The 14366-nt window shown below is 43.6% G+C and overlaps 1 protein-coding gene and 1 long non-coding RNA gene across 3 annotated transcripts; both read left to right on the forward strand.

The window, feature by feature from the left end:
* Nucleotides 1-567: 567 nt before the first annotated feature.
* On the forward strand, nucleotides 568-7435 carry RNASE1 (ribonuclease A family member 1, pancreatic). 2 transcript variants are annotated; one of them, XM_060175393.1, is made up of 2 exons: nucleotides 568-800; nucleotides 6725-7435. In XM_060175393.1, the coding sequence occupies exon 2, from the start codon at nucleotides 6749-6751 to the stop codon at nucleotides 7214-7216; it is 468 nt and encodes a 155-aa protein (XP_060031376.1). In that variant the 5' UTR covers nucleotides 568-800; nucleotides 6725-6748; the 3' UTR covers nucleotides 7217-7435. The 2 variants fall into 2 exon arrangements, with proteins under 2 accessions (XP_060031376.1, XP_060031375.1); XM_060175392.1 differs by lacking the exon at nucleotides 568-800 and adding an exon at nucleotides 6058-6624.
* A 2696-nt stretch (nucleotides 7436-10131) lies between these two features.
* On the forward strand, nucleotides 10132-12979 carry LOC132533363 (uncharacterized). Its single transcript, XR_009545235.1, has 3 exons — nucleotides 10132-10172; nucleotides 11512-11596; nucleotides 12654-12979. It is a non-coding gene; the product is annotated as an uncharacterized LOC132533363 (long non-coding RNA).
* Nucleotides 12980-14366: the final 1387 nt, after the last annotated feature.

Here is a 14366-nt window from a genome sequence, read left to right on the forward strand (position 1 = left end):
GGACTCCAGGCCCTGAACAGCGAAGGCAAACTTGAGTGAGATGTGCGTCTGGAGGAGTGATTTCTCACTGCTGGCCCTTTGCCCCAAGAGCCGCAAGCAGCCTCAGGCCTTGCCACTTTGGAGAAGCTGAAGGGCTCAGACTATCATCCAGAGGATGTACCTCTTAATCTGAGTACAGATAAGACTGGGACTGGAAAGTTTAGTCGACAATGTGGAAGGATTTATGGGGGGGACAAGGGCAAGAACAGGAAGTGGCTATATAGTGCTTTGATTTTAATGCAGCCTATGACCCAGGGCTTTGCTCTGTTGGCTTAAGCAAAAACAAATGCTTGCCCTCAAATCCAGGAGAGGGAGTGTCGGGACATGGCTACTCTCTGGCTCAAAGTTTGTGGTAGCTTTCATTCAAAGGCTGTGTTTTGCAAGCTCAAGGCCCGTGTTGTACCCACGGCACTTGTGCACCTGACAATGATGCGTTATTGATTGGTGGGTGTAATGCTGACACCTGATACTGATTTATGTAACAAGGACTGCGCATGTCTGAGCTTGCCCTTTAGATTGACTGCTTGTTTCTGATAGGCATGCAAATTTACTTCAAGGAAATGAGATTTATTTATTTATTTATTCCCTTTTGTTGCCTGTGTTGTTTTGTACTGTTGTAGTCATTGTTGGATAGGACAGAGAGAACAGAGAGAAATAGAGAGAGGAGGGGAAGACAGAAAGACAGACACCTGCAGACCTGCTTCACCGCTTGTCGATTCCCCTGCAAGTGGGGAGCTGGGGGATCGAACCGGGATCCTTACGTCAGTCCTTGAGCTTTATGCCACCTGCGCTTAACTGCCCGACTTCCAAGGAAATGTGATATATATATATATATGTATTTCCCCTTTTGTTGCCCTTGTTTTTCATTGTTGTAGTAGTTATTATTGTTGTTGTTGTCATTGTTAGATAGGACAGAGAGAAATGGAGAGAGAAGGGGAAGACAGAGAGGGGGAGAGAAGGATAGACACCTGCAGACCCTCTTCACCGCTTGTGAAGCAACCCCCCTGCAGGTGGAGAGCCGGGGGCTTGAACCGGGATCCTTACACCAGTCCTTGAGCTTTGCACCACTTGCGCTTAACTCGCTGCTGCTACCACTTGACTCCTGGAAATGAGATTTCTATGGATCTATTTATCTACTTTCTCATCCTCAGCATTGTATATGTCAGAATAATGCTCTCATCTCTCTCTCTCTGTCTCTTTCTTTCTCTCTCTGTTTTATTGAGTCAAAAAGTACAGATACAGATTTTATCTGGGAAAAGCAAGTAGCTTGTGCATGGAAACAAAGGTCACAGGGAGTGTCACCCTGCCCTGAATTCTCTTTCCTTTTTTAAATCCCTAATCTTGTTTTTAATATTTTATTTATTAATTTTTTAATGAGAGGCATACAGAGATCATGAAGAAGAGAGGGGATAAGAGAGATTGAGAGAGAAAATCCAGAGCACTACTTAGCTGTTTTTTTGTTTTGATATTTATTTATTCCCTTTTGTCGCTCTTGTTTTATTGTTGTAGTTATTATTGTTGTCGTCGTTGTTGAATAGGACAGAGAGAAATGGAGAGAGGAGGGGAAGACAGAGAGGAGGAGAGAAAGATAGACACCTGCAGACCTGCTTCACCGCCCGTGAAGCGACTCCCCTGCAGGAGGGGACCCGGGGGCTCAAACCGGGATCCTTACACTGGTCCCTGCGCTTTGTGCCACGTGAACCCGAAGCACTACCACGCACTACCGCCAGACTCCCACTTAGCTCTGTTTTATGGTGGTGCTGAGGATTGAACCTGGGATCTCAGAGCCTCAGGAATGAAAGCCTTTTGTGTAACCACTATACTATCTCCCCAGCCCCTTTATCCTTAGTTTTAATTCCACTTGAAGTCAACCTTTCATTGTTCCACTGAGATTACCTGTCTTTTCTATTGGAACTACTCCTCCATCGCTCCCATAATAATTACCACTTCTTCTGATACATGTTTTTCTTCCTCCTCTGTGAGTGGAAACAAATGCCCCGACTTCTTCCTCTTTCTTCCCCTTTCTCCTCTGTGGGGGACACAACAGCTCTGGTCTTAAATGATCCCAGTGGAATTCGGATTCAGAGCCCCTTGTCCCTGACATGTCCCCAACAAGGGCATGGACTGCCACAACCCACTGTGCTTTGTCTTATCACTTCCTTGGCATAAATTCCTGTTCAGATGTGAAGTCTTCTGGCCAGTGATGCAATGGGACCAGAGAGATTTAGTCAACATGCAACAAAGTTACAGAAAGTTTGTTAAAATAAATAAATTAAGGAGGAGTCACCAAGGGAAGAGATGGACAGATAATAAAAAAAGAACCAACTGGATCAGTGAAATACCTTGCTTGAATAGTGTGCTTCTTTATCACATTCGAGACCCAGGTTCAAGTCTGGCCTCCACTGGTAAAGGAAGTTTCAGTGTTGTGGTCTCTGTGTCTTTTAGATAGGCAAAGGACAGAGAGAGAGAGAGAAAGAGAGAGAGAGAGAGAGGAAGAAGAAAGAAAGAAAAAGAAAAGAAAAGAAAAGAAAAGAAGAAAAGAAAAGAAAAGAAAAGAAAAGAAAAGAAAAGAAAAGAAAGCTCTGAGATCATGGTGGGGACTGTGAGCTCTAGACTCCTACATACCTCAAGTGCCCTCTTACCAGATGTCCTCTTTCCTCGAGCAGCCCTAATCCATAACTAACACCACTGTGATAACCTATCAGGGGAGCTGTCACAAGCAGACTATTCCTTAGGTAAGGGTTGGGGCACTGGTGTGTGCTTTAGAGAGGGAGGGAGAGAGAGAGGGAGATATTGAGAGAGAGGAGAGAAGACTCCTCTTGGATGGATGAAACTGAGACACCACAGAACAAGCATGCCCAAAAGACAGACACTCAAGTCTCCATCTTCTTCAGCTATGTTCATAGCTGCATTAGACACAACAGCCAAAGAGTGGAAACGGCGTAAATGTCCATGAACAGATAGATGACTGGCTAAAGAAGTCATGGGATATATATATCCCATGAAATATTACTTTGTGTTCAAAAAGAGATGATACTGTGTCCTTTAGGACAAAATGGATGGCACTGGGGTGATTATGTTTAGAGAAATAAGCAAAGAAAGAGTTGAAAGACAACTAACTACCAGATGGTTTCACTCATATGTGGAATCTAGAGATCTGATTCACATTAACTTGCCCCCACCCCAAGAAAAAAAGGAGAAAAAATCCAAATTAAACTGTTTTAAGGCTTGTGAGAACTCTGGTGGTTATGTTTGGGAGGTGGAAGGGTGGGGAGACAGACTCTGGTTGTAGGTGAGGTGTTGAGCTATACAGTGTAATCTTAGAATCTTATAACAAACCATGAAAAGCAAGTAAAAAAGTATTTCTATAAAAAATAGTTTGCAGTCAACAGTAAATACAGTTATTGGTATGTAAAGGGAGGAGGGAGCCGTGAACTGGGGCCATTTCCGGTTCTATCCTGTGGGCTTCTAGACTGACTTCCACATGGAAGAATCACAAGAGAACTGTCATGTTTCAGGGAGAGGAGCATTTATTGGGAGGATGTAAGGACAGAAAAGGAGAAGAAACTACAAGCATGTAGACCCCTTCCCCCAGAAAGAGAGACAAAGGACCTGGGCCCCCTGGTCTTCCCAGGCTTATCGCCCCTTTACAGGAAGGGCACAACCCTCAGGGATATGCTTCAGCCTTTGTCTTCTGGTGCCTCCATCTGCATTTTCTGGCCTTCACAGCCTGGGAGGAAGAGGTGTGGATGCAGAATGCATCTAGTACTTCCCCGGGTCCCTTCTCCTAGCTTCCAGCACGGTGCAGGGGGAGGAGTGCTGCTTTCCCTAAGCTGCCTTCCACCAGGCACATGTGTAAAATTTCTCAGTTTTCTGCAAAAGGCTTTATAACCTCCCACCCCTGTCCCCTGCCAGGTCCTCCTCCACCACTGTCCACCAAGAACTGAGACCCCCTCCCCCACTCCAGAGTCCTTTACTTTGGTGCAGTACACCAAACCTAGCCCATGTCCTGCTTTGTGTTTCTCCTTCCATTCTTCTTCTTCTCCTTTCTTCTTCCTCTTCTTCCTCTTCTTCTTCTTCTTCTTCTTCTTCTTCTTCTTCTTCTTCTTCTTCTTCTCCTTCTCCTTCTCCTTCTCCTTCTTTCTTCCTCTTCCCTTTCCCCTTCCCTTTCCCTTTCCCCTTCCCCTTCTCTTTCTTCTTTTTAATATTTATTTATTTATTGGATACAGATAGCCGTAAATCAAGAGGGAAGGGGGTGATAGGGAGAGAGATAGACACTTGCAACACTGCTTCACCACTCGCAAAACTTTTCCCCTACAGGTGGGGTCCAGGGACTTGAACCCAGGTCCTTGTGCATTGTAACATGTGTGCCCAACCAGGTGAACCACCACCCAGGCCCTCCTTCTGTTCTTATTTCTCAACTTCTATGAGTGAGATCATCCCATATTCATCTTTCTCTTTCGGGCTTATCTCACTTAATATTATTCCTTCAAACTTAATCCAAGATGAGGTGAAGAAGGTGAATTCATCATTCTTAATATACCACTGTATATATAGACCGCAACTTATTCTGCCACTCACCTGCTGTTGGACACCTGGGTTGCAAATGCAAATTGTGCTGCTATGAACATAGGTATACACAAATCTTTTTGGATGGGTGTGTTTGGTTCCTTAGGATATATTCCCAGAAGAATTGCAGGATTATAAGGTAGGTAGATTTCTAGCCTTCTGAAACTGCTCCAGACTTAGAAGAGAATTCTTGTGCAAACAATTATGACCTATCTCGCTCTCTTTTCCCTAAAAGAGGTTTTGGGCTTATGGTCTATCTTTAGTTCATCTGTTCATCTCTGACCCATAGGATGAATGGTCATTGCAGATATGGTTTTGGTCTGGTGGTGGGGTAGGGTGGACAGGAAGTGGTCAGAGCTGGGTAGGGTCACTCTAGAGGTTTCCTTCTTCTCCTCCCAGATCAGATACTGTCCTTTCTGTTTCCAGAACCCTTCCCTCCATCCTCAGCTCTCAAGACAGGTGCTTTTGAGAGACATGAGAGTCTAGCACAAGCCGCTGTTATATTCCCGGGGGAAGGAGAGAGCATTCCTTCCCCCCAACCCATCTCTTGAAATCATATATAATATGCCCTTTGTTTGGTGAAAATGACCTCTAAAGGGATAAAATCGGACATTGTTACAACATATCTTGGTAAAGCAGCAGACAGATGAGATTCACATTATTGGAGACTCATTCTAGGGTTCCTACGAAGAGTGAGTCTTTTCTGTTGGCAAAGACTCAGCTTTCCAGTGTTCCTGCAAAGAGAGAGGCAAGTGCCCACCCATCCTCTGGACTGATTTCTGTTGCACCTCCCACCCTTCTATTTCTGGAAGTCAGTCCCTTTTGTAATTTACCTCAGGTATGTTTACTGGGGATCCAGTAATTGCATAACAGACACTCCACCTTCTCCAAAGAGATCGAGCTAGAGATCTAAGTAAGTAAGACCAAGTGGTGGTCTAAGAAGCAGCTTCTGCTCTGAACTAGAGGAGAGAGCTGATGTGAGCAGTTGGCGCTGAGAAAGTGAGGACCAGACATCAGCTATTGACAGAGCTGGGGTCCTGAGGCATAAACCTACTGAAGAGAGGACCCCTGGAACTGTGAAAGGAGCACCTCCCAGTCTGGAAGAGGCTATTGTCTCTCTTTGCAATACAATGGCCTCCTTTATGATGCAAGTGGCAGGTGCTTGGGCTGAGGTTCCTTGTGCCATGGAACAGGACTCTGTCAGCCATGATCTTAGGCATCACAGTGATACCTAACAGATGCAATTTTGCCCATGCTTTATTCAAAAGGATTCTCTAATAAATCACTTGAGCATAGTGTACAAATGCATTTGTTTATTTCTTTGTTTTTTATGTCATCGCTGCCCCAGATTGACTTTTCTTCTGGAGAGAGAGAGAAAGAGAGAGAGAGAGAGAGGCAGGGACAGAGACCGGAAAATATACCATAGCACAAAAGTTTTTCTCCAGTGTGGCAGGGGCAGGGTTCACACCTGGGTCATATTCATGGCAAAGCAGGCCATGCACCTGAATGGCGCTATCTTGTTGGCCATTTATTTTATTTTTTAAGATTTATTATTTATTACTTCGTTCATTGCACAAGAGACAAGAGAGGGTGAGACAAGCATGTTAGAGCAACATCTGGGACCTTGCAACATTGAAGTCCTTAACTCTGTGTACTAAGTCACCTCTCCAGCCACTCAGATGTATTAATAATTAATTAATTAATTAATTAATTTTTGATCAAAGTACTGCCCAGCTCTAGCTATTGATGGTGTCGGGGATTGAACCTAGGACCTTTTGCATGCGGAAACACTGTGCTATCTCCCAGGCCCATATATGTATTTCAGAGATTTTTTTTTAAAGCATTCAATATTTTAAAGACAAAACTATGATTTTTGGTCTATTTGGCAGTCCCTACTTAGAGGGGAGGTAGCCTCTCTCTAGCAACTGGGGCCTAGCGGAGAAAAGTTTATGTGAATGCCTCATCACAGGAAGAGGGGAGCCTCTATGGCGGACCTGAGTGAAACCATAACCAAGGGTATCGTAGCAGGTGGGGCAGGGTGGGGGATGGTGGTAGAGGGCATGGGGGAGGGGGAAGGGATCATTCTTTAAGGGGCTGCTTCTCCCTTTTCTGACAGGCTTTTCCAACAAGTGAGGCCACCATGGCTCTGCAGAATTCTCTGACGCTGTTCCCATTGCTGGTTCTGGTGCTGCTGGTGCTGGGATGGGTGCAGCCTTCACTGGGCAAGGAATCCAAGGCCAGTAGGTTCCAGCGGCAGCACATGGACCCTGGCAAGACCTCCCTCGGTAACTCCAACTACTGCAACCTGATGATGAGGCGCCGGAGTTTGATCAGGAGACACTGCAAGGCGGTGAACATCTTCATCCACGAGCCCCTGGCAAAGATCCAGGCTGTCTGTCGGCAGGGAGGCATCAGCTGCAAGAACAAGAAGAACAAATGCCACCAGAGCAGCTCCAGCATGAGCATCACAACCTGTAGCTTGTTTCGTCACTCCAGGTACCCCAAATGTATCTACAAGACCACTCGGAAGGAGAGACACATCATTGTGGGCTGTGAGGGGACCAGTTCCGTGCCCATCCATCTGGATGGTACTGTGAACTTCTCCTGAGGCCAGAGTTACAACCTCCCCCACACATCCCCATTACTCTGACCTCTCTCCCTTCCTTGTCCTGAGAGAAATAGAGAAATAACTCAGCTTAGGATTCCTGTGCTAGACACACGATTCCCTGGCCTGATCCCCTGTATGGTTTAGTGGGTGAGAAGTGGGTCTGTCTCTCTTAACCATTTCACTGCTTCTTTCAATAAAATACAGTTGTAACCACTTGGATTCTTGACACTGTGTGTGTGTGTGTGTGTGTGTGTGTGTGTGTGTGTGTGTGTGGTGGGGCTCTCTGCATGGCTGCTTTCATGAGACGGGAAGGAGCTGGAAATCTGGTCAGTGCTGATGGGCAGCTGGAAGGATCCTTAGATTATGATTCTTTTCTGAGTCTTGACTTTTTGTGACCTGAGATACTTATTTTATTGCAGATTTTTCTGCTGGGCAGTGTAATGCTTATGTGGATTGCTTTAGGTAAAAAGGGGTCTGCAGATGGGATGTTGTCATGGGAAGTGAACTGACAGGCAAAGCTCAAATGCTAAAGTTTGGGGCATGAAGGAAGGACAGCATGATTTCAGAGGATGCTGCTGAGCCTCAGGATAGGGAAGATTCTAAATGTCCACTTTCTTTCTTTTGCTTGAAATATTCAAAACAAAACAAATATCAAAGTCCAGATCACACCTACTGCTTCTGAGTGCCCTCCAGATCCTGATGGAATTGGAGTTCAGCCCTCTGGACATCCTTCCCTAATATTTACTCCTCTGGGAGTATGGGCCAAAATTCTTTATGAGGTGCAGAAGGTGGCAGTTCTGGCTTCTGGAATTACTTCTCTGCTGGACATGGGTGTTGACAGGTCAATCCATACCACCAACCCCCCAGCCTGTTTCTATCTTTCCTTAGTGGGGTAGGTAAGGCGCTGGGGAGGTGAGGTTCTGGGACACATTGGTGAAGTCATCTGCCCATATATAATCTGGATAACATTGTAGTATCATCAGCAACTTGGTGGCTGAAATGCAGTAAGATATAAAACAGGACAAAATGTTTAATGGACAGAAACCATAAAGTAGTAATAGAGCAGATGGGAATGGGGATTTTAGGGTGAATAGAAACTAGAAAGTCTAGTTTAGGTATGTCCCTGTTACTATGACTGGTAGTTTTTGCTACAGCTTGATAGCTAACCTAAAAAATATTGTGGACTAAAAATATTGTATGGGAAGATGGTGTCAGAGTTGAGAATAGGACTAGAAAGCTGGATCAGGGCAGAGAGTACCTCCCAAACTCGAAGAAAATATATAAATACAATTAACTATTTACCTAGTCGATCTGACCTGGGGCCCATAACTATTCATATTTAGCACAGGAGCCTGTGTAACCCCTGAGTCCCTGTCAGAATGTGTTCACAATCCATGGGGGTGACCCAGGTTGGAGTTTGGCTCCTAGTACATTGAAAGAAGCTTGAGTACTGTTCTCTCTCTGTCTCTCTCTGTCTCTGTCTCTCTCTCCCCCCTCACTCTCTCTTTCTTCCTCTCTCTCTCTCTTCCTCTCTCTCTGTGTATGTGTGTGTGTACTAAATTATCAAGATGAGAGAACAGTGGATTTCAGCATGCATATTAACTGTATTTAGAAGTTCCAGCCTAGGGAGCATGGATCAACCTGTCAACGCCCAGGTTCAGCGGGGAAGCAATTACAGAAGCCAGACCTTCCACCTTCTGCATCCCACAATGACCTTGGGTCCGTACTCCCAGAGGTTAAAGAATAGGAAAGCTATCAGGGGAGGGGATGGGATATGGAAATCTGGTGGTGAGAACTGTGTGGAGTTTTACCCTCTTATCCTATGGTTTTGTTAATGTCTCCTTTCTTAAATAAAGTTTTTAAAAAACTAATAAATAAATAAATAAATAAATATCTCAAAAAAAAAGAATAGCTATGGCTTAGTCAATGTTTCCTTTTTATAAATAATTTTTAAAAAGAAGTTCAAGCCTAGAATACTGGAGAAACACTTTTTTTTAAAAAAAAAATTATTTATTTATTTATTTATTTATTCCCTTTTGTTGCCTTTGTTGGAGAAAAACTTTTAAACAGTAGTGTGGGTGATGAACAGTAACTCCTACTGAAACATGAATGGGGGGCGAGTACACGTCACCTACTGGCTATCTTGGATGTAATGGATCCTCTGCCTCTGGCAGAGGGGGAACTGAAATCGCTGAGAGATTCAGTGACTTGCTTATGGTTCCCACTTAGTTTATGGCACAGCTGCCTCAGGTCTTCTAGCTTTCAAGTTATTCTTTCTTTTAATTTTTTTTTTTAAATTATCTATATTTATTGGATAGAGACATCCAGAAATTGAGAGTGTAGGAGGATATATATATATGGAGAGAGAGAGAGAGTGAGAGAGAGACCTGCAGCACTGCTTCACCACTTGTGAATCTTTCCTCCTGCAGGTGGGGACTAGGGGCTTGAACCCAGGTCCCTGCACATTGTAACATGTGCTCTCAACCAGATGCTTTCACTCAACCCCCTCAAGTTATTCTTCCTGCTCTCAGCTTCTACTCTATGGGCTCCCCTGTTCACTAAAGGCTTTACTAAGAGTTATTTCCCTGAGCTTGCTGGCAAGCTCTGTGTCTGCTAACTTCTTGGGAATCCTTTCTTATAGCCTTGGAAAAAACTCGACTTCTGTCATCACCTCTTCATTTCATCTGGTCCCTTGTTTACAGTTGAGCCTGGCTCTAGACAAGGTCACAGAACAGGAGAAAGATCCTATTTCCTACCAGTTCCACCAGTTCTGTCATTGTCTTTCAATGCTACATTTATAATGGTTGATAACAACTTCTTATCTAGACAAGTAGGGGGAGGTTATGTGTAGGGCAGGAAGCATGCAGGTCAGAGGGCTGGGAAGCCTGCATTTCTGTAATAATGGGGCCTTGCTCCATGCTAGTGGTCAAGACGTAGAAGAAGATAATAGAAGCCTGTAAGTTTCTTTCTTTTTCTTTTTGCCTCCAGGGTTATTCCTGGAGCTTGACGCTTGCACTATGCATTCACTTTTCCTGTGGCCATTTTATCCTTTTGTTGTTGTTGTTGTTAGGACAGAGAGAAATTGAGAGAGGAGGGGAAGATCGAGAGGGAGAGAGAGAAAGACAGACAACTGCAGACCTGCTTCACTGCTTGTGAAGGACCCCAACCCCATAGGTGGGAACCAGGACTTGAACCCAGATCCACCTGGTCCCCCAAGTTTCTAGATCTATTTCCTTTAGCTAGAATTATTTTCACCCTTGTTCCTGAACTATCATTGCCCATCCTACTGGTGTAAAGAAGACACATCAGTGGAGATTTTAAGAATTTTCACTTAGGAGCTGGTGAAATAGCTCCCTTGGATGGTATAAAAGAGTGGAGGAGGAGAGAGGAAGAGAGAGAGGACACTCACATAAAAAAGATGGCATCCTACCCCAGAGAGGGTTAGAATAGTCAATGAGAGAAATCTGGAGACATATCAGATATCTCTTTTCTGTGAGAAGACTACTACTACAGCACAAATAAAGGAGTACTACCCCCTTCTAAGTAATGTATTTTTTCCTTTCCTTAAATTGTTGATTTGAAAGTATTTTACAAAGTGTTAAGATTTCAGAGATGTGAGCTCACACCCACACACAGGGTGCATAAATCACCGCACCCTTAACAACCACCATAGGTCTCAAAAAGTTTAAGAAACACTTTGGGAGTAGGGCACCGAAGTAAAAATCTCTGGGTGGAGGGTGAGGGTGGATGTTCTGCTTCATTGGGGGCGGGAGTGGGGAAGGGGATGGGACACTTTTGGTGGTGGGAATGGTGTTTATGTACACTCCTATTAACTTGTAGGCATATAAATCACTATTTAATTAATATGAGAGGGGAAAGTTGATTGAATGTCTCAAACTTTTTAATGCACAGACCATAGCTAAGTCTTTGAAATGCTGACTCTCCTAAAAGCTCACACCAGGAGGGCAGAAGCAACCAGTGACATTACTTTATAAAATACATATATATATATATATAAAACATCAAAGGACAAATTATGGTGAAGTCGTGTATGATACAGCAAACCCTAACAATGTTATTTTCAAAGTCAACCCAATTGCCAAATAATTTGATTATGGCAATAACTATCTATTGCTTTCTTAAACCCTAAGACAGCAGGAGCCTCCCGCTTCATCTATAAAGCCCAAATTTCCCCCAGTCCTGGAACCTCTAGGTTGGGGCTCACTTTCCTGCAGGCTTCTCTCAATTCCTACCAATTGATACTGCATCTGCTGACCCCAACCTATTCAATGCAGTGAGTACCACCTCGGCATGTTTCACTTTGGAATGTGTCCGGAGACGTCAGGCATGGAATGTCAACCCTTCAGCCCCATTACTCAGGTGAGACCTTTCCTTTCTCGTAGGACTCCTTAACGCTATTTTGGGTGGTCCTCTTCCTAACAAAGCCTCAAAACCTAGATATAGACCAGGTCCCATGAAATAGGGCAGATGTGCACATGTATCCATAAATTAGGGCAAAATATATACCTGAAAGCAAAAGTGCACAATAGTCTGCAGTGAGTCAATAAATGAAGCAAGCAAGTAGAAAGACCTAAAAAGACACCTCAAAGTACCTAATGAAATAGTTTCTACTTAGATCTAGATACCCTCCTCACCTACTTCCTATTATACTTCCCTCAGTCACTCCAAAGCTAACCTTATCAAAGTAAGGACTACAAAAGCAGAATAAGGGCAAGAGACTGACATACTTTAATGATGACTCTTTAGTCATTATCAGGCCACCTCATCAGCTGAGGCCCTAGTCGGGGAGTCCTGACAAACACAATAAGCCTAGACCTCAAATAGATCTCTCTCTCCATTATCACTGATCATTTCCATCAGGAACAACATAATGGACCCCGTAGGACCTTGCCTTCAGTGTGGATCAACAATGGTAGAGAATGTTCCATCTTCTGAAGGGGGGGGGGGGTTGGATAACATACTCTATCTACCACCTGAAGAAGATGGGTCCTGAAATTGGTCAACTCAGAATGTTCCTACTGATGACCACAGAATGCAAGTTTGGACCTATAGGGATGTACAGGTTACATAGGCTCCTATGCTGAATATGGGCCCCAGATCAAGTTGATGGGGTTTACAGTCAACAATATGTATACACTTTTCCCATATTTGGGAGCTACTCTCTGCCCCAATCCAGCTTTCTAGCCCTTTTTCCAGCCATGACATCATCTCCCCAGACAATAACTTGGGTCCACCTGCATATCAGATGTCATGCTCAGGTAAAAAACTAATAAAGTCATGGACCCTTTGGAATATACCTAAAATAGACCTACTAGCTATTTCCAAAACAGAGACCCTAAATCTTCATCTGCAATACCTTTAAGTTCATGATTAGTCAACAATTTGTATGACTTTATATGTTAACTCTCTTTTTCAGCCACCAGGTTCCAGATACTACCATGATGCCAACCAGACTTCCCTGGAGAGATGACCCCACCAATGTGGACTGGAGCTCAGCTTCCTCAGAGCCCTGCCACACTAGGGAAAGAGAGAGACAGGCTGGAAGTATGGATGGACCTGCCAACTCCCATGTTCATCAGGGAAGCAATTACAGAAACCAGACCTTCCACCTTCTGCACCCCTTAATGACCCCAGGTCCATACTCTCATGGGGTTAAATAATAGGAAAGCTATCAGGGGAGGGAATGGGATATGGAGCTCTGGTGGTGGGAATTGTACCCTTATTATCCTATGGTTTTGTCAGTGTTTCCATTTTATAAATAATTTTTTTTTAAAAAGAAACACTTTGGTTCTCATTTCTCTTTACAAATTCATTTGCTTTAGAAATCTGTAGCCCACATGTGAGCAAAGTCATCTGCAAGTAGTCCTACAGCTCTTTATTTAACTTATCACAATCGCCTCCAGTTACATTAATTTTACTCAGATTATCCAGTTTCATTTCTTTTAACTGCAGATTATTACCTCCACTGAGTATATAACCCATAACTTCTTTTCTTCTTCTTTTTCATTTTTTATTTGTGATTAACAGGAAGTTACAAGACTGTAAGATTTCAGTGTATAGGGAGTCGGGCAGTAGCGCAGCGGGTTAAGTGCACATGGCGCAAAGCACAAGGACCAGCATAAGGATCCCGGTTCTTTTTTAAAAAAAGAAAAAAAAGATTACAGTGTATAGTTCCATATCACACCCACCACCAAGTTCCGGTATTCCCACCCTCTTACCTCCCAAAGCTAATCACTATAGTTCTCATAAGTCTTATAAACAGTTAACTTTTTTTTCTTCCTCCTCCTCTTCTTCCTCCTCCTTCTTCTTCTTCGGCAATTCATGTAAAACACATCTCTAGATTCAACATATGAGTGAAAACATTTGGTAGCTGTCTTTCATCTCTTTACTTATTTCACTAGGTATAATCACCTCCAGTTCCATCCACTTTGTCCCAAAAAACACAGTATTTTTTTTTTTTACTTCAGAGTAGTATTCCATGGAAGAAATATATATATATTCCCTAACTTTTTTAGCCAGTCATCTGTTGATGGGTTCATGATTTGGGGTGGAATTCCTACATATGAAGGTACAGAGTAAAAGTGTACCTGCTAAAGACTCATCAGAAGATCTCTGAAGCACCTCAAACTATTGTCCAGTGTTAACTGAAGAACAAAGGTCAATTATTATTTTTTTTTAATATTTTATTTTATTTATTTATTCCCTTTTGTTGCCCTTGTTGTTTTATTGTTGTAGTTATTATTGTTGTTGTCGTTGTTGGATAGGACAGAGAGAAATGGAGAGAGGAGGGGAAGACAGAGAGGAGGAGAGACACCTGCAGACCTGCTTCACCGCCTGTGAAGCGACTCCCCTGCAGGTGGGGAGCCGGGGTTCGAACCGGGACAAAGGTCAATTCTAAGTGAGTTTATTAAAGAATCAAATTGACCTGGGTTTAGGTGGGCCTCAAGCCTGGGAAACATTTCTCTGAGACACTCTGAGAGTGACGGAAGTTGGATAAGGGCTCACTATTTGGTGCCAGAGAAATTAAAACACTTAATTTCACCAGCTTAGAAAGTTTTATTGCTATTTTGAGCCTTTAATTGGATCATGGTGTACTTAACTCAAATCCATCTCCCTACACCGTCATCTT

Source organism: Erinaceus europaeus, chromosome 16 (assembly GCF_950295315.1).
Source record: "Erinaceus europaeus chromosome 16, mEriEur2.1, whole genome shotgun sequence".
In the NCBI taxonomy this organism is placed as follows: Eukaryota; Metazoa; Chordata; class Mammalia; order Eulipotyphla; family Erinaceidae; genus Erinaceus; species Erinaceus europaeus.

What these genes read in the sequence shown, in the direction of transcription:
- RNASE1 (XM_060175393.1), top strand. Translation starts at nt 6,749, where the DNA reads ATGGCTCTGCAGAATTCTCTGACGCTGTTCCCATTGCTGGTTCTGGTG.